This window comes from Phyllostomus discolor, chromosome 14 (genome assembly GCF_004126475.2).
Source record: "Phyllostomus discolor isolate MPI-MPIP mPhyDis1 chromosome 14, mPhyDis1.pri.v3, whole genome shotgun sequence".
NCBI lineage: Eukaryota > Metazoa > Chordata > Mammalia > Chiroptera > Phyllostomidae > Phyllostomus > Phyllostomus discolor.
The window spans coordinates 39,953,930-39,978,024 of NC_040916.2; the positions used below are offsets into that span (position 1 = coordinate 39,953,930).

Here is a 24,095-nt window from a genome sequence, read left to right on the forward strand (position 1 = left end):
CTGGAGTCTCTCTGTCACCTCCCTCCCTCTCTTAAGACAACATGCTCTTGATGTAATCAGTGTTGAGGAGCACCTCCACCCCACCAAAAGGGAAGACTGCCCAGGGTGCTGGATTTCTCGGAGGCAGGGGGAGGCTGGTAGAGTTGAGATGACCCCTTCCTCCTCTTCTGCTCTGTTTTCCCCTCCTCTCACCCTCTCTGCTCTCTTCTCTCTCCTGTTTGGTTCCCCTGTGGGAAGCAGCAGAAAGGCCTTGTTCCCTTGGGCTTGGTCCACCCCCACCCTCATCTTACCTGGTTTATTTGTGTTGGCTTTCACTCCATTTATCTTTGTCTTTCCTCTCCCCACCATCTCTCTGAGGGTCCCATGACCCTGTCCACCTTTGGTCACTTGTGGAAATCACCCAATTAGAATTAAGAGATTTTCAATTATTTTTCAGGGCAGGTCTCTGGCTCACCTGCATCTGGGCTGACATTTGAAGTTGCTGTGAGCCCATTAGCGGGTAGCAAGAGTGTTGGAGGCCCTAATATTTCCTTGGGTAATGAAGTCTTTCTGTAGGGAGCCTCCGAGGATAAACCAGAGAACCAGCCATTAGTACTCGGGCAATCTTAACATGAAATCAGATCTACCGTGACAAGCCTCATGTGATTATTTTGTTACAGCTCTGCCAGATAGCTTTTCAGCAAAAAGATCATCCGTTAGAAGCAAATCAGCTCACAGGTCCTTGGTGCTAGTCTCCTCCTGTCTACAGAGAATGAGCCGGTCGCTCCAGGACCGAGCCTTCTGATGAGGCCCCACTAACTTCCCAAATGGAGCAATCAAGGCTCGTGGATCCAGGCTGGGGGGCAGGTAATCCAAGGATTAGGCAGCTTTCGCTCTGGAATGCAGAACAAAGTTGCAATCCCACAGACCTCCCTTCCTAATCACACCCAGTTTAGGCTAACAGCTCAAACCAGTGAGCCTTCCCTGAAGTTGTAGTGCCGGAAGGGGTGGGCTGAGGGTGACAGGCAGGCCTGAGGGGCACTGCTGTGGACAGTGCACCCTGCGTGGACCCCAGACTTGCAGATGGTCACCCTGGGGAAAATGACTGGAGTGCCAGCGCACAGGATGCTTCCAAAAATTTAATAAATAATGATTTTTTAAAAAATCGTATAAACTATAAATTACCATGCAGTCCTTATAACTTAAAATAATTTACAGGTTGAGGTAGGGAGGGGCCCAGAAGAGTGTGGAGGGGAGGTGGGGGTGGGTGGGGGCTGGTGTGTGGTCAGGCTCGCCTCCCAGTCTTCCTGCTGAGCACACACACACAGGCCGTGTCTATCCGGATAAACCGCCAGGCAGCCTGCTTGTCGTCCATGGTCAGCGCCTTGACGAAAGTGTGTGTCGTGGTGCAATACGAGTTCCAGTGCTTAGCATCAATGCCCCGGCACCCGCTGTCCACAGGGTTGGGGTCCCGGCACTTGGTCTCAAAAAAGTACTGTTTGAACACACTGTTATTGATGTTCACCTCTCCCAACACCATCACCTCCTTGCCCTTGATGTCCGTGGCCGTGGTCTTATCCCCCACCCACACACTGATGCTGTCGCACACGGAGAACTCCCCTCTGTGGAAGATGGGGTGGGACGTGGATCGCTTGCTCCTGTGAGTCCTGTTGAAGGAGGCCACACCAACGGCTTCGAAGTCCAGATGCTGGGCGTCTGCAGCGACGGGTGGGGGCTGGGTGCTGAACAGCACACGAGGTGAACGCAGTCGCCGCTTCTTAAAAAGTTTGGGGTCCACTGTGATGTTGCGCATTTGCCCTGCCACCCTGGCAGCTATTGCCCGGGCTGGGGCGCTGCGGGCTCTGCGGAGGGCTGTGTCCAAGGAGTGTTGGAGGCTCGTCCAGTGGGCTTGGGGGACGGCGTGCCCTGCGGGGACATTGCTCTCTGCCTGCGTGTCTGCCTGGGCGCCGATCAGAAGAGCTGTGATCAGAGTGTAGGACAACATGGACATTACGCTCTGCACCTGAAATGGAGCAGAAATAAGGTTACTCACCGAGGATGCCTGTACAAAGGCAGTGTCTCAGCTGCTCAGAATCGACCTCCCAAGAGGATTACTTGGGAGTCAGTCGGTGGGCAAGGTGACCCTGGAATTCACCCTTCAAACTGGAATACTTATGAAAGTGAAAGGGGGTGCTAGCCACAGTGACATTAGGACAACAGGCATAAACAGGACCTGTTGAGACAACCTGGATATATGGCCATCCTGTAAGGAGTGAACTTCTCTAGGAAGGGATAGAGGACCTGACATTCTGCCCTGTGGCCTGGTCTGAGCTTGGGAGCTTCACTCACAGAACCCCTGGAGCTCTCTGCCCACCAGCCTGAGGCAGCCTTGAGCAGGCGGTGCAGGTGCAGTGCCGGCACACTGTGCACTGGAGGCACGGAGGTGAGTTAGGTTCCTCCCCCTCTGGACTCCGCTGGGAAGGCTGAGGGGAGGGTGGGCTGGGACTTGTCTGGAAGCCTTAGCATGACCACATGCTCTTCACAGAAGCAGCACGGTGTCAGTTCGGAGAACCAGTGACTCTGGACCCTTATGATGGGTCCCTGAAGCATCATGTCTGAGCAAAAACTGTGTGGTTCTGACACCATCTTAGCTGGTCCTTCTATCTGGCCAGCAGCCCTCACATATAAACATGATACTGATAACGTTTCCTCTTTGTGTTGTGAAGCTTTTCAAATATGTTCACTTCTAATTTCTCATTAGGCTGCGAGTTAGGTTAGAATTCATCCTCTTTCTTTCATCCACAAGGAAAGTGATCCACAGAAGATTAATGCAGGCTTAAAGTCACTAGCAAACACTGGAACAGAAATAGAATCCAAATCTGACCCTTTACTGAGCCAGTCCACCCTTCTAGTCTTCCTTCCTCCCTCCCTCACTTTCTCTTTCATTCTTCAACATGTCTTTTCTTTTTGTTGTTTGTATAGACCAAATGGCATAATTATATCTGTCCCCAAAGGCAGTGCAAGCCCCTCTTTAGCATGTGCCAGACAGGACACCGTGCTGCATATGGTTGTCGCCACTGATCAACCCCAACAACCCAGGTCACGTAACCTGTGGAACTTGCTGGGTTCTTAAGCTGACTTTTGGTGAGCTTTTGTCCACACCAGGAGGTTCCTATCAAATGTCACCTCCTCTGTGAAGCTACCCCTGATCTTCTTGGTAGGTTAGAGCATCCCCGGTAGAGAGTGCTCAAGCTTCTAATTCTACCCCTTCTCCCGCGTCCCCTGGTCATTCTACACCCTCCCACTTGTCCAGCCTGGCATAGACACCACCTTTGTCTTGAGGGTGCTCTCTCAGATCAACCCAATCAAAAGAGATCTCTTTCCATTCTCAACTTCAGAAGACAGTGTGTGTGTGTGTATGTTCTCTCCTGCTAAATCAATGTAGTGAAAAAAGTCTGCATTGGATCTGGGGTTTGAAAACCTTGTTTGGATTCCTATCTTGGCTACTTGTTAGCAAATGGAAGCCACTAATCTCTCTGAGCCTTTGTTTCCTTATTGATAAAAGTGGATAATAAACACCATTTCACAGGGTTGTTGGTAGGTTAAATAGGCACTCACAAAATCTGAGTTAACTCTGAGTCACTCTCACTTCCTGTGGTCAAAAGCTTGGTCTTCTTCAGTTATATGTCTGCTTGGCCAGTCCCCGAGCTCACTCCACCAATTTCCTTTCATAGCACCTTGTTTTTCCTCTATTGGGCTTCTTTCAAAGTGTGATAATTGGAGCCTGTCTCCTTATTGGCTGTGACATTGTGGAGGGCAGAGCTGTGTCACAGCAGTTAGTTGCTCCGTCCCTGGGTGTGCACCTCCCTTGTCTTCTGTGCATAACCTTCTCACACCTCCTAGCTGCGGATGATTATTTTTTAAAAAATATATTTCATTGATTATGCTATTACAGTTGTCCCATTTCCCCCTTTATTCCCCTCCACCCTGCACACCCCCTCCCACCCACATTCCCCCCCTTTAGTTCATGTCCATGTGTCATAAGTTCTTTAGCTTCTACATTTCCCATACTATTTGTACCCTCTCTCTATTTTCTCTCTACCATCTATGCTACTTATTCTCTGTACCTTTTCCCCCTCTCTCCTTCTCCCACTACCCTGTTGCTAACCCTCCATGTGATCTCTGTTTCTATGGTTCTGTTCCTGTTCTATTTGTTTGCGTAGTTTGCTTTTGTTTTAGGTGTGGTTGTTAATAACTGTGAGTTTGCTGTCTTTTTACTGTTCATATTTTTTATCTTCTTTTTCTTAGATAAGTCCCTTTAACATTTCATATAATAAGGACTTGGTGATGATGAACTCCTTTAACTTGACCTTATCTGAGAAGCACTTTATCTGCCCTTCTATTCTAAATGAAAGCTTTGCTGGATAGAGCAATCTTGGATGTAGGTCCTTGCCTTTCATGACTTGGAATACTTCTTTCCAGCCCCTTCTTGTCTGTAAGGTCTCTTTTGAGAAATCAGCTGACAGTCTGATGGAAACTCCTTTGTAGGTGACTGTCCCCTTAGCTCTTGCTGCTTCTAGAATTCTCTCCTTATTTGTAATCTTGGGTAATGTAATTATGATGTGCCTTGGCATGTTCCTCCTTGGGTCCAACTTCTTTGGGACTCTCTAAGCTTTCTGGACTTCCTGGAAGTCTATTTCCTTTGCCAGATTGGGGAAGTTCTCCTTTATTATTTGTTCAAATATGTTTTCCACTTGTTGCTCTTCCTCTTCCCCTTCTGGTACCCCTATAATTCGGATGTTGGAATGTTTAAAGATGTCCTAGAGGTTCCTAAGCCTCTCCTCATTTTTTGAATTCTTGTTTCTTCAGTCTTTCCTGATTGCATATTTTTTTCTTCCTTTTGGTCCACTCCATGGATGTGAGACCCAGTTTTCTTTCCATCACTATTGGTTCCCTGTGTATTTTTCTTCATTTCACTTAGTGTAGCTTTCATTTTTTCATCTAATTTGCCACCCAAATCAACCAATTCTGTGAGCATCCTGATCACCAGTGCTTTGAACTGTGCATCTGATAGGTTGGTCATCTCTCGGTCGCTTAAAAGTATTGGTTGTGAGGCTTTCAGTTCTGTTTGAGCCATATTTTTTTTCCTTTGGTCTGGTCGCACCTGTTACATATGAGGGGTGGAAACTTAGGTGTTCACCAGGGTGGGGCAACCCAGTCACTGGGTTGTGACGGGTCAGAGAGGGAACAGTGGCACTTGCTCTGCTCTCCCTTGGATTTCAGTTGCCTCTTCTGCTTCCCACAAGCAAATTGAGCCCTTCTGGTGCTGGTTCCTGGGTGAGTGGGCTTGTGCACATTCTAGGACCTTGTGGGTCTCTCCAACGCACTCTCCTGTGAAGTTGGGAGTCTCTCCCTGTATCTCAACCCCCACAAGTCTTTTCAATTGGTGCTTTTAGGCTTTATATCCTGGTGCTGAGGCCCTGGGTTGCGCAGTCTATCTCACTGCCCATTTTCACCTGGTTTATCTGCGTGCAAATGTGTAACTGTGGACAGCTAGCTGCCTTGTGCACCTCACTGGGTCTGCCCATTGCCTCCCCACGCCCGTGGTCTGCTAGCCACCACCTGTGCGCCATGTCTGCCAGCCACCACTCTTTCCTGCCGCGACCTCTGTCCTCCTGCCTCCGACTTTGCCCCTCTTACCAGTCTGGATGAATGGACTCTGCCCCTCTTACCAGTCTGGATGAATGGTTGTCGAACTTCTGTACTGTTCAATTTTCTGTCTGTTCTGGTTGTTTTTTTTTGTTTCTAAATTTTTGTTGTCCTTAATTTGGGTTGTGCGAGGAGGCACAGTGTGTCCACCTACGCTTCCCTCTTGGCCGGAAGTTTGCGGATGATTATTTACACGCCTGTCTCCCCGATAGCACTTCAGAAGCCATTTGCCTTTAAATACTTCCGGGGCCATGTGCAGTGCCTGGCGTTGTAGTGGGTCCTCAACAACAATAAGGCGTATGGGTGAAAGAGTAAACAGGGGTGGCCAGGGAAGCTCCCCATCTGCCTTCTTCCCACCGTGGTGCATGGCTTCTCTGGATTTTATACAGATGGCCAAATACAGCATGCCTTATGTTTTCAAGCGATGCATTCTTCTCCTTAGTCCTGTGCTTTTCTGCAGCTAGATATAGACAGCTCTTTGGTGAGATACCAAGAACAAAACCACCACATTCTTTTCTCTTTGGTTACTTTGAAAATGTTTGTGTTTGCTCCAGTTCTCCAGCCGGTCATGCAGGGGGTGGGGGCACATCTGCACTTCTGACCGCCCTGGTTCTGTCCACCAGCGGCCGTGCAGCCCATGTCCCACCCACTGTTACAGGGCTCACCATTCAGGTGGCAGTGAATCCAAGCCCTTTACCTGTGCTCCTTTTCGTGTTTCATTTCCTCCTGCTTCTCAGTCCACAATATCCCTTATCAGGTAGATGAAGGGAAAAGAAATGAAACCGATATTCATCCCTTTATATACAAATTAGTAGTAACACTTAGAACTTGGATACTGAAATGAAAAAAAATTGACTGAAACTTAGGGTTTCGTTGGTACTAAGGGCACAATGCTCCCTGTTTTCCATTTCCAAGGTCTCCCTCACTCCAGTCTCCCTTTGGGTGTGCTCACCCTCTTTTAAGGAGTCGACTGAAACTTCTGCACAGTCAATGCTTGGTCTGGGTCTTGTCTTTTGAAAGCCAGTTTCCCAATGGGCAATGCTCCATGGATACTGACATTTTAAAAGCAAGATGCCAGAAAGAGTCCTCTTTGGGGTCATCACCCCTTCTTCCTCTTTCCTCAACAACAGCAGCCCATTTGGGGCCCCTTGCTGATTTACAAAGCATGTCACAGCTACAATCTCCTACAAACACCTCTCCCTATCCTTCAAACAGGTTTCTCCACATTTTCCTGTCTCTGTGACTGGGACCACTATTCCTTCACTTACCAGCTCCAACCCTGGACTCTGTTATTTCCTCTGCACTCTGCCAGCCCTTTTGGTTCTGGTCAGTAGCACCTCTTGAAAGTAATTTCTCACCTCTGTGCTCCTGGTTCAGGTCGTGGCACAGTATCCCAACTTATGCCCTTCACTCTCATCTCTCTCATTCCAGTGCCTGCTATCCCTGGCTGCCTCATGTAACCACATCAGACTGCTCAAAGGACCCAGTGCTGGGTCGATTGCCCAGCTGAGCCAGTGGGACTGCTCGGCCTGACAGTCCCTGGCTGCCTTCTTTCCTGTCAGATTCCAGGTAAACTCCTCCCAATGGCACCTGTGCTGTGCTTCCCCACTGTTGGTCCCCTTCTGAGTCTTCTGTACCAGCCACAGTCCCCTCTGCCTCTCCTGTCTTTTCTGCTGCCACCTCTGCTGGTTGGACTCCTTCCTATTGTCTTTTAACACTTGACTAAAATGCCACCTCCACTGGGAAGCTTTTCTTCTTTCCAAAGAGACAAACTTTCTGCCTTTTCCATTTCTAAAAGCATTTCCCTCAGTCTCTGTTATTACTCTGGTGTTCTTCTCTTACCTTCCCTCCTAGAGGGCAAACTCCCTGAAAGCAGAAAAAAAGCATCCTGTTTGTCTTTTGTGTCCAGGTGACCTAGCATCCACAAGTAACTCCCCAGATACGAATCAGTGAATGTGTGGACAAATCTCCTTCCTTCTGTGCTCCTTAATTTCTTTATCGGACTGGTAATGTTTAAGGTAGCTTCCAGCTCTGACCTTCTTTGAATTTAAGCAATTACCTTGGACATACTGCCAGTTTAGCCCCAGACCACCACAATAAAGCGAATGTCACAATAAAGTGAGGAACACAAGTTTTTTGGTTTCTCAGTGCATATCGAAGTTATATTTATACTACACTGTAGTCCATGAGGTGTGCAATAACATTATGTCTGCAAAACAATGTACACACCTAATTAAAAAAATACTTCATCACTATAAAATGAGAACCATCATTGGAGCCTTCAGTGAGTTGTGATATTTGGCTGGTGGAGGGTGTGGCCTCACTGTGGGTGAAAATGCAGTATCTGCGAAGTGCAACAGAGCAAAACATGATGAAATGAGGTCTGCCTGTGTGAGGTTTCCTACTCTGCTGAGCTGCCTTCACAAAGCTCTGACAGTCTAATGCGACTTCTGGGCTCACTGTCAGGACATAGCATGTGGTGACTGGTGGCATGTCATCCCAGCAGAGGTTTGCGTTGTGGACAATTTCATTAAGGTTTGAAAATGTTGCAACTATATCTCTCATTTGGGTTTCAGATGAAAAGGTGGTCTTTAAAAACCACTTATTTGACTTATAATAATGTGCCCCTATAATCTTAAATTAAAAAGGCTTTCTTTAAAAAAATCATCCATAGATTAAAACAAACAAACAAGTGTGTTTTCTAATCTAGTGATGTAAAGCACAACAGTTTCAAAAAAACCCAAAACACAACCATTTTTTCTTTGGTTGAAGTGAGCCCCGGGGAGAACTTTCATTTAATTATTTTTAAAAACAACCTTTGAAATGATGACGGCCCCCACCAGGGCTCCACTAAGTGAAACGCTGTGAGCTGAATGATTATCTGGGGGAGATGCAATGAGGGGCTCACAGGAAGGAACATGTTCCGTGTAATGTGTGAATGTTCTGTAATTGTTCTGCTCCTCCCAGAAGGGAAGATCAATGACTAAGCGTGGCGGTGGGTGGGGAGTGGGGCTCAGTGGTGCCTTTTATCCAGTTACTAACAGGCTGCCCAACTCTGCTGCCTTCTCCTGGGCCAGAGGTATATTCCGGAGCTAATTTTCAGTAGCTCACACACTCCAATAATAAGAGAAACTTCCTGCACCAGGTGAATGATCTTCACACAGAGTTTTGGTCTCACCTGCCTAGGTGATGAAGCTGCTAAACAGAGGTAAGCAACTGGCCCAAACAGGAGGGCTTGGCAACCTGCCTTTGGAGCTACATTGCCAAGGGGAGTAAGATCATTCCTGCCTGGACAGAGTGATACCAAGAGCTCTTAGTGATTGGATCAGGGAACCAGGGTCACCTGAGTGTTAGTGAGAGAGGAAATTCTTGTGGCTGAGGAAATCCAGCCTCCTCCTCCGTTTCACTTGCCACATTATGACAGTGGGTCAAGTGTCATGTCTTGTTTTACACTTGGCCTCCACTGTAAATGTAAACTGGCTGCTGTCTTCAGTTGTAGACTCAGACCCTCTCAGTTGTCGGGGCCTGTTTGGTGCATGAGAGGCATTCTGTGGCTCCTCAGCTCCCCAGGGAGGGAGCCCAAGGCTGCAGCAGAGAAAGGCATTGACAGAAGAGAAGCCAGCGCCTCTGCTAGCATCTCCCAGGGGGCAGCATGGGATGGAGGGGACATCAGAGCTTCTCAAGTCCAGAGGAGCAGTGCATGGAAAACACCCGGAGAGTTTGTTAAATCACAGACTACTGGGCCCACCCCTGGTTTCTGATTCAGTAGACCTGGGGTGGGGCCCAAGAATCTGCATTTCTCATACGTTCCAGGTGATGCTGATGCTGCTGGTCTGAGAACCACATTTTGAGAACCACTAACCTAGTACAATCACTGAACTTTACAGAGCAGAGAAATGGGCCTTGAGAGGCTAAGAGATCGGGGGTAATGCACCTAGTGAGAGGCAGCCTCCACATGCGGGCACTTGACGTTGCTTAGCACCTTCCAGGGGACAGAGGCTTGAAGCCCACACACATAGTAACTGATTGGTCCTGGGGTGTGTTTACTCAGCCCCCAACATCAAAGTGAAAATTCCTTTCAACGGACTATAAGTCTTACTGCCCTTAGGCCACAAGTCCAGATACCAGGGAACACTTGGATATTTAATTATTTTAAAATCTAGTTTATCAGGTTCCTGGGCCTCAGGTAAACTCAATTCAAAAGCTCTAAAATGCCCATGATGGAAATATGCAGCCAGAAAGCACCAGCAGGTGCAGCATCTGCGGATGTATTGGTCTGCTGCAGGACAGAATGGAAACAGAATCTACTGATGCTCACTCTTAGAGACCCATCTTAAGAGGAAATGATCACCTACTGGGCATAATTGTCTTATTAACCATCACAACAAGCCTGGGAGGTAGGCCTTATTATTCCCACTTTATAGAGGAGGAAACAGGCAGGGTATAAGAGTAATTTGACCATGGGCACAAAACTGGAGGGAATGGAACTTAGAGTTGAGCCTCTGTCTGCAGATCTGGAGCTCTCCCCACGCTTCATTCCATGGCCAAGGGCATTAAAGTGATCAAGGCCCTTCCATCTCACAAGGCTGCCTGCTCCGACAGGCCAGCAGCTATGTGGGGGGTCTGACCAGTACTCTGGGTCTATTTGAGGCCCTGTGTTCTGTTACTTTAGACATGGGTGACTCAGACTCCCAGCATGTCCCTGGAAGCCATGGGGCCAGCCTGAGAGCACATCTCTCAGATGGGCTGGGTATCACATGTGTTGGAGCCCCATGATCAGCAGTTGGATCCAATGCCCCTTCCTCAGGCTGGGGCTCATTTTCAGCTGTCCTGGCAGCTCCAGAGTCAAGACCCTTGGTAAGACAGACACCCCAGGTACTTACCTCGGTGTGGCCGGGACTGAAAGCTGCTTCCTTGGAAAAGCCGTTATTGGGCCCGGACGCTGAGCTGAGCTTGGGTCCAGCATGCCATCCAGCCACCTGGACTGCACGACCACGGGCCAGGACTCTGTGAGAGGAAAGAGCTGGCATTAGATGTACACTTCACCACATTCTCAAGCAAACAGAGACCTGTGCCCCAGGCAGGCAAGGAGGGATGTTTGTCCTGTTTGCCAATAGGACAAACACCATTTCCCTGAGTTCTGGGATTTTATCAGCAGCAGGGCTCAGGAAGGAGCTCAAGCCCAGCTACCCAAACTGCCAGGGACCTGACCTTGCACAAGCATAGAGTGGCACCTGCCTTTCACTCTTGTGCCAACGCTCTTGGTTTCTGCCTAGACACAGTCTGTGGCGTAAGCCCCATTGTAGGTGCTTCCAGCCTCACAGCAGAGTCCTGCTCCAGCAGACCTCTAACCCGGCATCAGAATGGGTATTATTCTGTACGTGACACTCACGCAGATGTGGTACACCCACCTCTGGGCCAGCCTCAGGTACCTTACACAGAAGGAAAATCCCTGACAGTGCAGAATAAATTTGCACTTTGATGGAACACCAGACCATGCAACAGATAACAGTGAGCTCTTACGGGACTTGGACAGGAATCTCGAGAACCACGCCAAAATTTAGGAGTCAGAAGCTATGGAGATCACACAATGAGAAAAAAATGCTACTCGGTTTTAGGTTGTAGTTCCTAGAAGCAATGGAAGGTTCCTATTTGTTCACTTGTATAAACCTTATATATGTTTGTGCTTCATTCATTTATTCAATATTTCCTGAGCACCTACTATGTGCCAAGCACTATTTTTGGTGCTGGGGATACAGCAGTGAATAAGACAGACAAGGTCTCCACTCTCATGGAGCTTACAGTCTTGTGTAAATAAGCAAGATTATCTTCAGATTCTTCATGTACCATGAAGGATATGAGTGGGGTGCGATTACAGAGGGCAAGTACAGAGTGTACCGAGGGGCTGCTGTAGACAGGATACTCAATCAAGGGTTCTCTGAAGAAATGGCCTTTAAGTTCAAATGTGAAGGATGAGAAGGAATGAGGGAGAGGACATTTCAGGCAAAAGGAATAGGAAGTGCAAAGGCCTCAAGGTAGAAACAAGTCAAAGTTGCTGAGCATGTAGAGAACAGTCCTGGGAAATGAGTTAGACAGAAAGAGCCAAGTCTGGTAACTGTGGTTTTATCCTAAGGAAAATGGAAAGGGAGTGGAAGGATTTAAGCAGAAGAGTTACATGACATTTTAAAAAAATGAATGAATGAATGAGTAAACTATTGTGTCTATGGCAGAACTTGTAGGGTAGGGTAGCCCCCCACAAAAGAAAAAAATCTAGAATGATATTGTTATCCTTCCTGTCCATATTCTCTTTCCAATCCCCCTAGCCCCTTTCCCCATCATGTCTTTTCCCAGTGTGGACTCCTGCCTTCCTTTGACCCTCTTATTTTGTGCTACAGAAGCAAATGTCAATAAAGACACTATGGTTCCAAGTCCCTCACATGGAGGACCCAGAGGATGGGGAGATAGAAGAGGCCCCCAAAATTGTTCTCCTGCTGCTAGAAATCATGATTAAGAACTGGGGTGTTGCCCTGGCTGGCATAGCTCAGTGGATTGAGCGCGGGCTGGGAACCAAAGTGTCCCAGGTTCGATTCCCAGCCAGGGTACATTCCTGGGTTGCAGGCTAGAACCCCCAGCAACCTCACACTGATGTCTGTCTGTCTGTCTGTCTGTCTGTCTCTCTCTCTCTCTGTCTCTCTCTCTCTCTCTCTCCCTCCCTTCCCTCTCTAAAAATAAATAAATAAAATCTTTAAAAAAATAAAAAAAAGAACTGGGGTGTTTCCATTCCTCTTTCTTACCCACTTTGCTTAAAACATCCTTTTTCACTTCAAAAGTACCAGGAAAAACCTTCCTACTCCATTGGGGTTCAGGCCTAGAGATGAACACTTACTCAGACACTGTTAAAAATGGTTGGATTCTGTGGCAAAGAACATTTTCACTCTCTCTGGGTTGGATCTAGCGCTGGAAAGGGAAGGTGTCACATACTTCAGAGTGAGATGTGGGCCTCATGGGGTCTGGGTCTATCACACGTGGGCAGAAAGAGCTGATCTAGTCCACGAACTCTCCATGTGGGTGTTCTGCCGAGCCTGGCTGAGCTCTAGGCAGGAACCCAAAGGCTGCATTCTGATCCAGTTCGCTGTCCTTCTTGGGTAGGTCACTCTGTATCTTTAAGCATCTCTGAGCTTCCTCCTTCATAGGGTGAGAAACTGCCACAGGTGATAGCTAAGGTCCCCTCCAGCTCTGATCGTCTGTGACTCTTTGGGTGTTAATGCTTTCCAGCCCACATTCCTACTGGGTACTGAAGAGTGCTTTTCCCCATGCAAACACTGGAATTCATTTATATCATTAATTAAACACTAAACTGTGCCAGCTACTGTGGTAGGAGCTAGGGACATGAAGAATAAGACATAGCACTTAACTTCCAAGAGCAAACAATCCAGAGGCAAGGAAAGGCAAGTGCAGGAACAAGCACTTATAGCACAATGTGATAAGTATGATGTGTAGCAGACACGATATGGAAGGAGGACTTAGTTTTGTCTGGCCAGACTAGCCAGAGACATGTTCATAAAGGAAGCAACATCTGAGCAGGGTTCTTAAGGATGAATAGGAGTTCATCGAGAAAGAAGTGGAGGAAAGGCATCAGAGAGCCCAAGAATTCAAGAACTGCCAAGAAGTCCAACATGACTTAGAAAGAGGTTTGGGGGAGGTGAGAGGAGTATGTGAGGGGCCTTATACAGCAGCAGGTGCCTGAGAGCTTATGCAGCTCGCTGCCGTGGCCCACCCACTGACTGTAACTTCCTCTGTGACACAAAAAAGCCTCTATTTTTAATCTAGGGAATAACCAGGGAAGTAAGAGTGACTCTCCCTAGAAATATTCTGGACATTCTGCTATAAGCCAGGATGGCCTCCAATCTAGATGATTAGAAGTAGAGAGAAGTTTGATCTCAATAAAAAATCACTACAACCTCCAGGCAGACCTGCCTTCTTGGTGACCAGCTATAAACCCACCACAAAAGGTTTCCTGCCCCTATGTCTGCAACCTCTGGGCCACACTGCTTTGGTGCATGCCAGGGTCCCCTGCCAACCACATCGAGATGCCTGATTGCTATATTTAAGACCCTGTCTGGCATCTCCCATGCCCACGGCCTTCTCTTATTCAGTGTAGATAGAGGTGGTTTGCTACTAGAGAGAGCAATTCACTGTCCAGAATACTGACACATTAAGTGATTTTCACAGATATTACTGTCATCGTTTTCAGTCTCATGCTAGTAAAGGTTTGGAACTCTAAAATTAAATCTGATTTAAATATTACCAGTTTCTAATGCAAAAATATTAGGAACAAACAACCCAAATGCATATCTATTTTTAAAACCCTGTCTGTTCTCATGAGGTAATCACTTAATCAGAGGCTCTCACACTTGCATACGTGCATGAAAATCAATCCCAGCTCATCTTGGGATCATGTTCTATTCCTTCTAAGGGCATGAAGGAATATTATTGACATCTGGAGTGCCTCTTCTCGACCCAGACAATCCTGTCCTGTCCTGGGTTTTGTGCTTTAAAGCAGTGATTCTCTGAGTGTGGTACATAGGGGTATTAGCAATATCTTGGAACTTGTTAGAAATGAAAAATCCTTAGGCTCCCCCATAGACCTAGCAATCTGTGTTTTAACCCCTGCAGATGATTCTGATACACACCTAAGCTTGGAACCACTCCTTTAGAGGCTCCCATTCTGGTCCCCCTCCAAGTGCAACTTCCCCACGGGGTGAGGGATCCAGGGCCGAGAGAGGGTGCCAGCCCAGCATCAGTCTGCTGCAGTGGGCTGCCTGCCAGCCCATAGCCTTCTACATTACTGTCAACATTGTGTCTTCACCATGCTCCCAGAACCCACGACCCCAGAACCCCTGACCAACCAGCCTTGAGTCAGCTTGAGCTAGGGGTTCTTTTGAAGACCACCCCCCTACCCACCCAAGGTTAAGCCTGTTAGTATGGCCTTCATCACTGGTATGATGTTTGCCTCAGCATCCCCTTCACTTTCTCAAGGCCCCTGTGATACTTTGGTTGATTTTGGCCAAGAAGCTTAGATTAATGGCAAATTATTCAAAATCCAATCAATATAGAGTTTAAGGCAACTGAGCCTCTGCTGGTAGTTTTTCAGGAGACAAGGGCATCAGCGGCAGCTGTGGCAGCCTCCAAACTTCAATCAGCACCCTCCAAATTCCTCCAGGCTTGAACTCCGTGGAAGATTCTACCTACACCCTTGCTCCCACTTTCTGCTGCCCTCCTCTGCCCCCAAATCTCTGTAGTGGTGGCCCCTCAGCCCTGGCCATGCACTGGAATCACCTGGGGAGCTTTATGAGCTCCTTACACCTGACCCATCTACAGAGATTCTGATTGAACTAATCTGGAGGGCTGCCTGGCTCTCAGTATTTTGTAAGGATCCAAAGACAAGCCAGGGCTGAGAATCACTGCTGTACAGGATGAACAGGATGTTTGACATTGGCTTTGATGAGCTAGTAATTAAGAGAAATTATTGAGAAATTAACATAGCTCAGCAAATGTGAAGTGCAGGTGTGGTAGCACTGTAGGCAATGAGGTGTGAGAATATAGCTTGCAGGCTCTCCCTATCTCCCCTGCCCACCTTATCCCCCAACTGTCTAGGTGTAATTGATACTTGTGAATTGGAAGGTTTTCTTTTTACTCCTTGCATGTCACTGAAAATGTTGTTTGATGTTAGACCTATGGTTAGCTTATTTTTAAGCCTGACGGTTATTGGCTAACATTTTTAATACCAAAGATTTTGGGGTGATTAACCAAAAAGATCTTTTGGATGACTCTTCACATGTGCTTGGAAGCACAGGCCAGTTCCAAGAGCAGCTTACACTACTGGTCCCCAACCTTTTTGGCACCAGGGACCAGTTTCGTGGAAGACAATTTTTGCGTGGACCAGGGTGCAGGGGGATGGTTTCAGGATGACTCAAGGCTTTGCATTCAAGCTCACCTCCTGCTGTGTGGCCCGGTTCCTAACAGGCCCTGACCAGTGCTGGTCTGCTACTGATCTGTGGCTGGAGTTTGGGGACCCCTGGTTTACAGCACATCAAAGGTGCTAGAACAGCTGACATGAACTTCACTCTCCTTACTCCTCACTTCTACCTGCTAGAGGCCTGGGAATTGGAAAAACTTACTAAAGATGTTGAGCTTAAGAGCCTGTTGTTGGGGACATAATAATAATTGTTGGTGCCATTGCTGTAATTTTCATTGCCCCTTCCATTCTCTCCTTTTTCCATTGAATCTTACTCTGCGCCTTACAGAAAGAGAACATTTAGAATCTCGCCTTGCAAGTCTGTTTTCCTAATTTTTAGTCCAATCAGAAGTTTTCTATTATAGATTATGATTGTGAAGTTTGCTGAGTAGGAACTCTTTTTTTGGGAAAAAAATTCGATTTTGGCCATTTTGAGATGATTTGATGTGTTTTAACTATTTAGTGGTTTTGGCACATCCAATAGGAAAATAGTGCATCTGGCACCAAGGACTTAGAAAGACATTCAGGTTCAGTAAAACCACTATTCTTTCTCACTGGGAGTTTCAATACTGACAATTCCAAAGGGCCTTGCCACATTTCCCTAAAAAAGAAATGGTCCTATGGCTCCCTTGGAGATTCTGGGATAAATTATAAAATCCTCCCTAGCATCTCCCTGGAGAGTCAGGCAGCTCAAGGAAGAAGCATTGTGGCTGGTTGACCTTGAGCCTCAGAATCAAAGAGCATTTGCTAGGATGGTGCATGACGTTCTGCTGTGTGTAATGGGCCCCAGTCTGCATGGTGCTTACCTGACTGGATTCATGAGCTGTGCAATGCCAGCACCACAGAGAAGTTGTCATAGTGTGGGTAGTTACACCATCAGCATGACTGGAGATAAGACATCAAACACAGAGCAGCCTTCCATTATGGAGCTGAGAGCAGGAGATTTCTGCAAGAACATACTGCTAAATAACAGCCATAGTACAGTCCATCAGCTTAGTAAATTTTAGTAATATGTCTAAAACCTACATTTGAGTGTCAAAAACAATCCAATAGTTTTTCAAACTTTTCTGCAACCCTAAGAAAACATCTCTTTGGTTCCAACTGGCTGATCCTAAAACCACAAGGAAAAGATCCATTTCAGTTCTGCTTTTGGCTTCTCCCTGCCTGTCGTTCCCATATTTGGGACTAAGAGCAGACAGAAGGATTGGGGGGAAAAATGGGCTCTAGGGTTGGCTGGAGTCAAGTTTACAACCAATAATACTAGCACCTATTGAGGTTTCCACCTGGGAGGGCATATGTACATGAATGAAAACAAAACGTTGCCAGTGAATGCAAACTCGGATCCAAGCTCTTTATTCAATTTGTTTTATAGGATTAAATGTCCTCAGCTCTTCTTGAGCTAACCTTTTTCTCTCAGTGTGTGGTATGTTTTCCAAGCAATGGGTCAAGCAGTGTTACAACATATAAGTCTATAATGCAATTCGGATGTCATTTAGGAAAGCCAGACAAGCTCAAGATTCATAGCCTTGAAAAAGACCAGGAAAAATCCTGGCTTAACAGACACACAGAGTTCTGGGGCTTTTATAAAGGCAAGCAGTCAGTTCATCCTTCAATTCAAGAGGGATGAGGGACAAGCTATGGGACTCGAGTGTAAGGATCCCAGCAAAATGCCACCCTTACTGGTTAAAGTGTCTGTGAGGTGAGGCCATTTCTGTTTAAGCAGCTGGACCTCAGTGTCACTGCAAAAACCGGTGCACCTCAGTCAGCCTGCATCTGAACCCTCTGGGGGAAACTGAGTCCCAAGGACACGTCAGATGCCTTCTAACCCCATACCATGCTGGAGTGACAGCTGCCACCGTGTCTCCAGCTCCCTTGTTCTTCTGTGCTATTTCCTGTCTTGTCTGCTGACTTCACACCCAGAAAATTTGACTCAAGGCATGAAAGAGAGAATTCAGCCCAGCTTTGTCCAAGCATGCAGCACAGGCAAAGCCTAGGTAACCCAAGGCTAACATAAGAGCTGCAAATAAGACTTCACTTCTCTGTGTTTGTTGGGGTGCTTTGTGCTGGTTCAGCTACTTTCCATGTATGGCTTTAAAATGATTCCAGTCCCAAGTGGGCTCCTACCACACAGTGACACACACGCCTGATGGGGAATGTATGAACGTCATCAGGGTGGTTAACTGTTATGGAGGACTCTTGGGCGGGCATCTTTAAGCTTCTTTCAAGGAGTTTCCTCTAACTCTTTGATAATCTCAGGAGGAAAGGCCAGAAGAGATGAAGACCTGCTGCCCCTTCTAAAGTCACTTGAGTCTCATAGAATTATACTTCAGAATATTCCCAGCCTTCTAGTGTTTCTCCTTTTAGGTTTCACTTGACTGTAACATGAACAGAAGGAAAACTGCACTGGGAACATTCACTCCCTTGCTAACAAGAGGCCCACAGAGTGCCTCTGTCTCCAGAGACTCCTAACACTGTGGGTAATCAGACATTCACCCGTGAGGGCAGACAGTTTTCCCCACTCGGTCATGCACACACACAGATCAGCCGCTCATCCTGCTGCTTCTAAAGGGGTAAGTTTGGGTTTTTAAGACTCAGAGAAATAGAAACTAACTTCAGAATCTCAGTTGTTATTTTACATAATGATAGACTTAGAGCTGTACAGCAAGGGCCACTGATGGCTCTGCAGTCCATGGGCTTCTTTTGGCAGTGTTTAGCTGGGTGACCTTTAGTGAGTGACCTAACTTTTCTGTGCCTCAGTGTCTCCACTCCAGAAGCAGAATAATTATACCTTCCCCGTGGGGTCACTGAGAAGATTAAACAGAATGTGCATTCAGCCCAGTGACTGGCACCTTGTTGGTGCTACATAAATATTAGCTATTCTTCTTCATATCATTAAAGACATTCAGCTATACTCTGGCAACAAGTTAGTGGCAGGCTGGGTACAGACCGAAAGAGAAGCCCTGTGCTCATCCCATGTCCCCGTCTGGCTGTCTCTGGCAGGAAGAAATCCTGCTTTGCGTCCCAACCGTGGCTGCAAAGGCTGGCTGTGCACGTGCTCAGTGGCCCCAACTGTGCAAATGTAGAAGGTTCAGTCTGCAGCTGCGGGACGATTATCTGCAATCATTTGCCTAGTGAGATGCTGAGTAAGGAACTGAAACACTTGTTTTTGAAATGATCCATTTTCTTCAGCCATGTCGCAGTCAGGCAGAGGAAGCTACTCTTGCTCTAACTCTAGTTTGGGGAGCACAGTGTCCTTTAGGGGTCACAAACACTTGTCAGGACCCAGAGAGTTAATGCCATCTTGGTGTGGGGTCATTGCTGCCTTCTAAGGGGAATACAACAGGAAGGTGTCCTCATGGTTAAATTTATGCTCCATGATCCAGGGATTCGGGACACATTTAGACACCTGCTGGATGGTTAGCTTCTTAAGGTCTTAGTTTTGTTTTGTTTTTCTAAATCTGTGGCACTGTTCTGGACTTGGCATTTAATAAATGTTTACTGAACAAAATTGAAAACTTTTCATGCAGCTGCACCAGTTTATTCACAGTAAATGATTATTTTATATTATTTTGGGAAATAACAAGCAGTCCTATTTTATATTCCTGGATACCTGGATGAGCCCCCATGGGGGGGCGACAGGTGCACTGCTAGGAACTAAGTCTCCTAGCTCTCAGCCCGCCTTCCTTCCGCCTTCATCATAAGCGCTGAAAAGCACACACAGGTGCTGTGCAAAACCAACGCCTCCTTGTTTCCAGCTTGCTTATTTTTCTTGTCCAGAATTTCTTTGGAGAAAGCTCTGCTGGTAATATTGTGCAATCCACTGGGATGGCAATCACCTCATTGTTTAGTTACAACCCATGAAAAGATGAAAAAAAGGAAGAAAGAAAGCAGAGCGCACACACACAGCTGAGGGTGGAGGCTGTGTAATGATAATGAGAACCATTTGGTAGGATTTCACTCCTTCCTTCATGAATCAGCCGAGTGGCTGGCACCAGGCCTCTGTTTATGAAGGGGGCTGCTCCCCCAAGGCCTTCCAGGGGCTCTCTCCACCAAGTCTGGCCTAGAGTGTCACCCTTTGTCCCCAGGAAGGGGGCATGGCTGACTACCTCAGCTCCCTCTGGGCCATGGCCACGAGGCCGTCTGCAGCTGTCACCTTCTGTCTCAACCCAGGCCCAGATCCACCCTGTGTGATTGTGCGAGGACCCTCGGCTCTTTGCAAGCTTGGCCTCGACTAGCCTGGGGCGTACTGTGTAAGATGGGCTCTCCTCTTTGTCTGCTCTCTGTCCCCCAACTGTGTCCAGGACTTGCGGCCCCAGCTTTCTCTTTAGCTATTTCTACTTTTCATTTTATTCCACAGACCTAGTTTCCATATTCCTAAAATATAGATTCAAACTTTTCCTTAGGATAAAAACAAAAATAAATAAAAAAAAAAAAACAATCCCCCCACCCCAAACCCACAACCAGTAGAACAGTATATACATGTGTTTTCCTAAGAATATCTGACTGGCACTGTCCCCAAGAGAGGAATCACCTTGAAGGGCACATGCTGTAGTTACGGGCAAGTCTGGTCCCACCAAGTGCTCTGTGCATTGTGCTCAGTAAGTGCTAGTACATAGGCGCCTCACCTTTCTGTGCCCACTTCTCAAGTCTGATGCAGCATTTATATAGTTCAAATCTTATTCAGATCCACAGAGCATGACAGTGTTATCTCCAACAGCCACCTCCTCCATCACCATGACTGTCACCTCCACCCCCATCACCACCACCATCACCTCCAATACTTCCTCCCCATCACCATCCTATCACCACCTGTCACCACCAGCAGCAATACTTCTTGCACCATTTTACATTACCATTACCACTCCCACCTTCGATACCACATTACCACCACCACCACCACCACCACCACCACCACCACCACCACCAAAGGATTAAAGAACTTTCTGGAGGCAGAGAAGTCTGACCACTGTTCCCCAAGACCTCCTCGTAGGCTGTCAATAGAATCAGCCGAGCCATGAGAGAGCCAAGCCTGGGGGTCATTTAGTCCCTTCCAGAGTAGGTAGATGAATTGTTTAGTTCCATGTAACTCCCAGCTGAGCTGGGTCTGTTCACCACTCTATACAGGAAAGCAGTGCTATTGCTTTCCTGTATATTCTATTCTATTTTCCAGCACTCACTCTGGAAGCTGTTCTTTATTTTCTTTCTCCTGATTTTTTTTGTTAATTTTGTATTTCCAATAATGTAGACATCAACATTATTCAGTTTAGACCTTGATAAAATTATCTCCAAAGAGGAATACCTATGACTGTCACAAGAACATCACACACACACACATACACACACACACTTCAGAAAGTAAATAAGGAATTAATTAGGTACCTTGGCCCTCCAAAACACGGCAAATTCTTCCACTTGCCTGACATAGTGTGTTAAGGACATGTGCACAGTTTTTGCCATCTTGGAGTTTTTCTATGTCTTCAGTCCTGAAGACAAGTGGACTTTGTGCCAATGACTGCGGGGAGGGGAAGTTCTCCTGGACTGCGCCCCCCAGCCTCCAGGAGGAGGTACTCTCCTGACTACACTGATTCATGGTAGTGATTGGCTCCGGCTTGTAAGAGGGGAATTCCCTGGGAGTTCCAGGCCAGGCTCTCTCCTGGCTCTTGTGTCCCAGTGGGGAAGGAGCTCACCACATAGTTGCCCCAGGAGGCATGCTTGTTTCTCAGCCACTTGTTTGGACTGAGTGGGGAGCTTCTTCCTTCTAGGGCCATGAAGGGCAGTTATATCAACACTCAAGTTTGAGCTTGAGCTTGGTGGGATAGAAATCCCCCAAAGAGTCCCCTTAGCCTGCTCCATTAGGCTGTCTGAGAGGTAGTAATTAGAGTAGCATTACCTACATTTTAGGTGTAAAGTTAAATGGAATGTAATATGATGTATTAAAATATGTTAAGTACTTCCCTAGTATAAATGTGGGTTAGAAGGGAATACAATTACTACCACTAATAATAACATTTATTGTGTTTTATGTGCCAGACACTAGACTGAAGGCTGTCTATGCATTCTCTTTTAAAATACTTACTAAAAATCTTCTGAGGTCAGTATTATTCCTATTTTACAGGTGAGGAAACTTCAGCTCAGCTTGCAGTGGGGAAGTGAAAGGTCACCCTGCTTAGGGGATGGGAGGATGGAAAAGAGCCCAGGTCTCTCACTCCACAGTCCACTCCTCTTCACTCCTCTTCAAAACCTAACCATGCAAAGAAGCAATGGCTGTGTCCTCTGGGTTTGTGTTGAGGTCCATTCCTGCTTCTGTGATATGGATAATGTATGGGTAGGATTCTGCATACAGTATTTTCTGTTCTTGAATTTACTAATTTCTCTTTAGAATCTAGTACTGATTTTCTAATTATAACTATCATAGCTTGACTTCTCCGCTTGTCTGTCCCAAGAGTTTCCTTATTTATTACCTTGAGGGAGACCACAGATCATATTCTCTTCTCACAGACACTCTAACCAGCAAGGAACAGATTCTTGAAAGACTCACTATTCTGACAAAAATGTAGGCACAGAAGATAGATGCTTAAAACATGCAGTTGTTTCTTACTGGGCGATCTATACATGTTGAAATGTTGCTATTTCATTTACTCACATACATTTTCTGGATAAGATTTACTCTTAATTGTGAGACTGGGTGAGGGGCAGGGAAGGGGACCACAGGCAAGACAGGATCTACTCACTCTGGGCTAGGGTGGGATTCTCTGTCAGTTGGCTTTTTGGGTATGAAGACCAAGCTGAGGCTGATGGAGCCAAGTGGGGTCTGCTAGTATTTCCATTCATGGGCATGCACTAGAACACCATCTCATACATTTACAGGAAAACATCGAATATAATATCTTTGTTGAGCTTAATCAGAACCAGAGTAAAATTCCAGTCTCCAAGAATAGAAACTTACCCTAATGATTTCATTTTTAGTCCAAAATATACAGTGTTTTCTCTGCCTGCTCTGTTTGTCACTTTCTAAAACAAGAAATTACCCAGCAGTGCCTTTGGTTTGAGGGATGGGAGGAAAGTAATAAACACTGAGCAGACATGCAAAGGGATCAAATGTCAAGGGTCCTTGCTGGACCAGCATCCAGAAGTGAGTTCCCTTGGTGAATCTATTTCCCAGGACTCTGTGAATTACTCAGTCAGGGTTCCATTGTCCCAGCTTCATGCTCTCAGCAGTGAGTACTTCATAGAACAGAAGTGAGTCAAAGGCAAAGAAGAGGAGGTTGAGTTACGTTACCATTAATGTATTTTTCAGGCAGACGTAATTGTGTTCATTGTTAGTGGGTAAAATGCTCTTTTTCTAGAAGAATGAATCTCAGGTTATGAAAACAGACAGGACACCTAGGCAGAAGAGAAGCTGCTCATTCTGATTTGCCATGTTAATGGCTTAATATTAGGAATCATGCTGCTATGTGTGCAGCAGATGCATGGTTTTCACTGTAAGATCTGGGGTGAAAATCTGTCAGTCTCTTCAGCCTGCCAGCCTACTGCCACCAGAAACTCTTTAAAAGAGACAGGGTCACTACCTTCTTTTAACTTCTTAGGAATAGTGTGAAGAGAAAGGGGCAAATCAGAAGGCTCTTCACCAGAGAGCACTGGCTGTCACCTATGGGACAACAGTCACATTTTGGCAGGCACATCACAAGGGCACATACTGGCCATGAATTATGTGGCTTGGCCCTGTCCCCACTGGGCACCATGAGGGAGCTGAGTAATACTGGCGCTGAGTTTGGCCCTGGCTCTGGGGCTGGATCTGCTGCTTCCAATTAGAGGCCAGCCTGGGGCTGAGCCCAGGTCAGGGAGAGAGGAAGAAACACCTACTTCCTTTCCTATCAACTTGGAGCTTGATGCATGTTTGTGGCATGAATGGATGTATCCTAAACAGATGCAATCAGACCATCCCAACACCCACCGGCCCTGGGACAAGTTAAGTGAGTTGGGGTTCTCCCTACCCTTAGGAAACCTGTTGTCATCATCGAGGGAAAGTGAAGATGTGGAATCAAAGATGTGGAATGAAAAATGGACCTAGAGGCCAAGGCAACCAAGAGAGGAGGGGAGGTGGGAGAAAGAACAAGAACAGTAAATGAGAGGTGAGAGAGGGCAAGAAAATGACAGAAGGGAGCAGGCCAAAAAAGGAGGGTCAAGAGGGAGACCTAAAGGGCAAAGGAGTAAGGGCAAGGAAGTGGAGCAGGGGCAGCAGCCTGAGAGAAGAACCAGAGAGAAGGAAATGGAGGAAAAGACAGAGATTGGGAACAGACTTTAAAGATGGCCTTGGACTCAGCTTCAGTGACGTGGAAGAAATCCTTGCCCAGATCACAGACCCCTTGTTTGCCTGTGCTGCTGAGAT

General features: G+C 46.8%; 1 protein-coding gene across 2 annotated transcripts in view; it reads right to left on the bottom strand.

The window, feature by feature from the left end:
- Window positions 1-306: 306 nt before the first annotated feature.
- NGF (nerve growth factor) overlaps window positions 307-24,095 on the bottom strand; it is a 51,853-nt gene continuing 28,064 nt past the window's right edge. Inside the window, exons 1-4 of one of the 2 annotated variants that reach the window (XM_036015155.1) lie at window positions 21,246-21,249; window positions 12,794-12,800; window positions 10,572-10,695; window positions 307-2,002 (exon numbers count right to left, since the gene is read on the bottom strand). In XM_036015155.1, coding sequence (XP_035871048.1) covers window positions 1,265-1,990 — 726 coding nt within the window. In that variant the 5' untranslated portion in view covers window positions 1,991-2,002; window positions 10,572-10,695; window positions 12,794-12,800; window positions 21,246-21,249 and the 3' untranslated portion in view covers window positions 307-1,264. Of the gene's footprint in view, window positions 2,003-10,571; window positions 10,696-12,793; window positions 12,801-21,245; window positions 21,250-24,095 lie in introns of those variants that run through there. The other variant, XM_028502854.2, reaches the window with a different exon arrangement.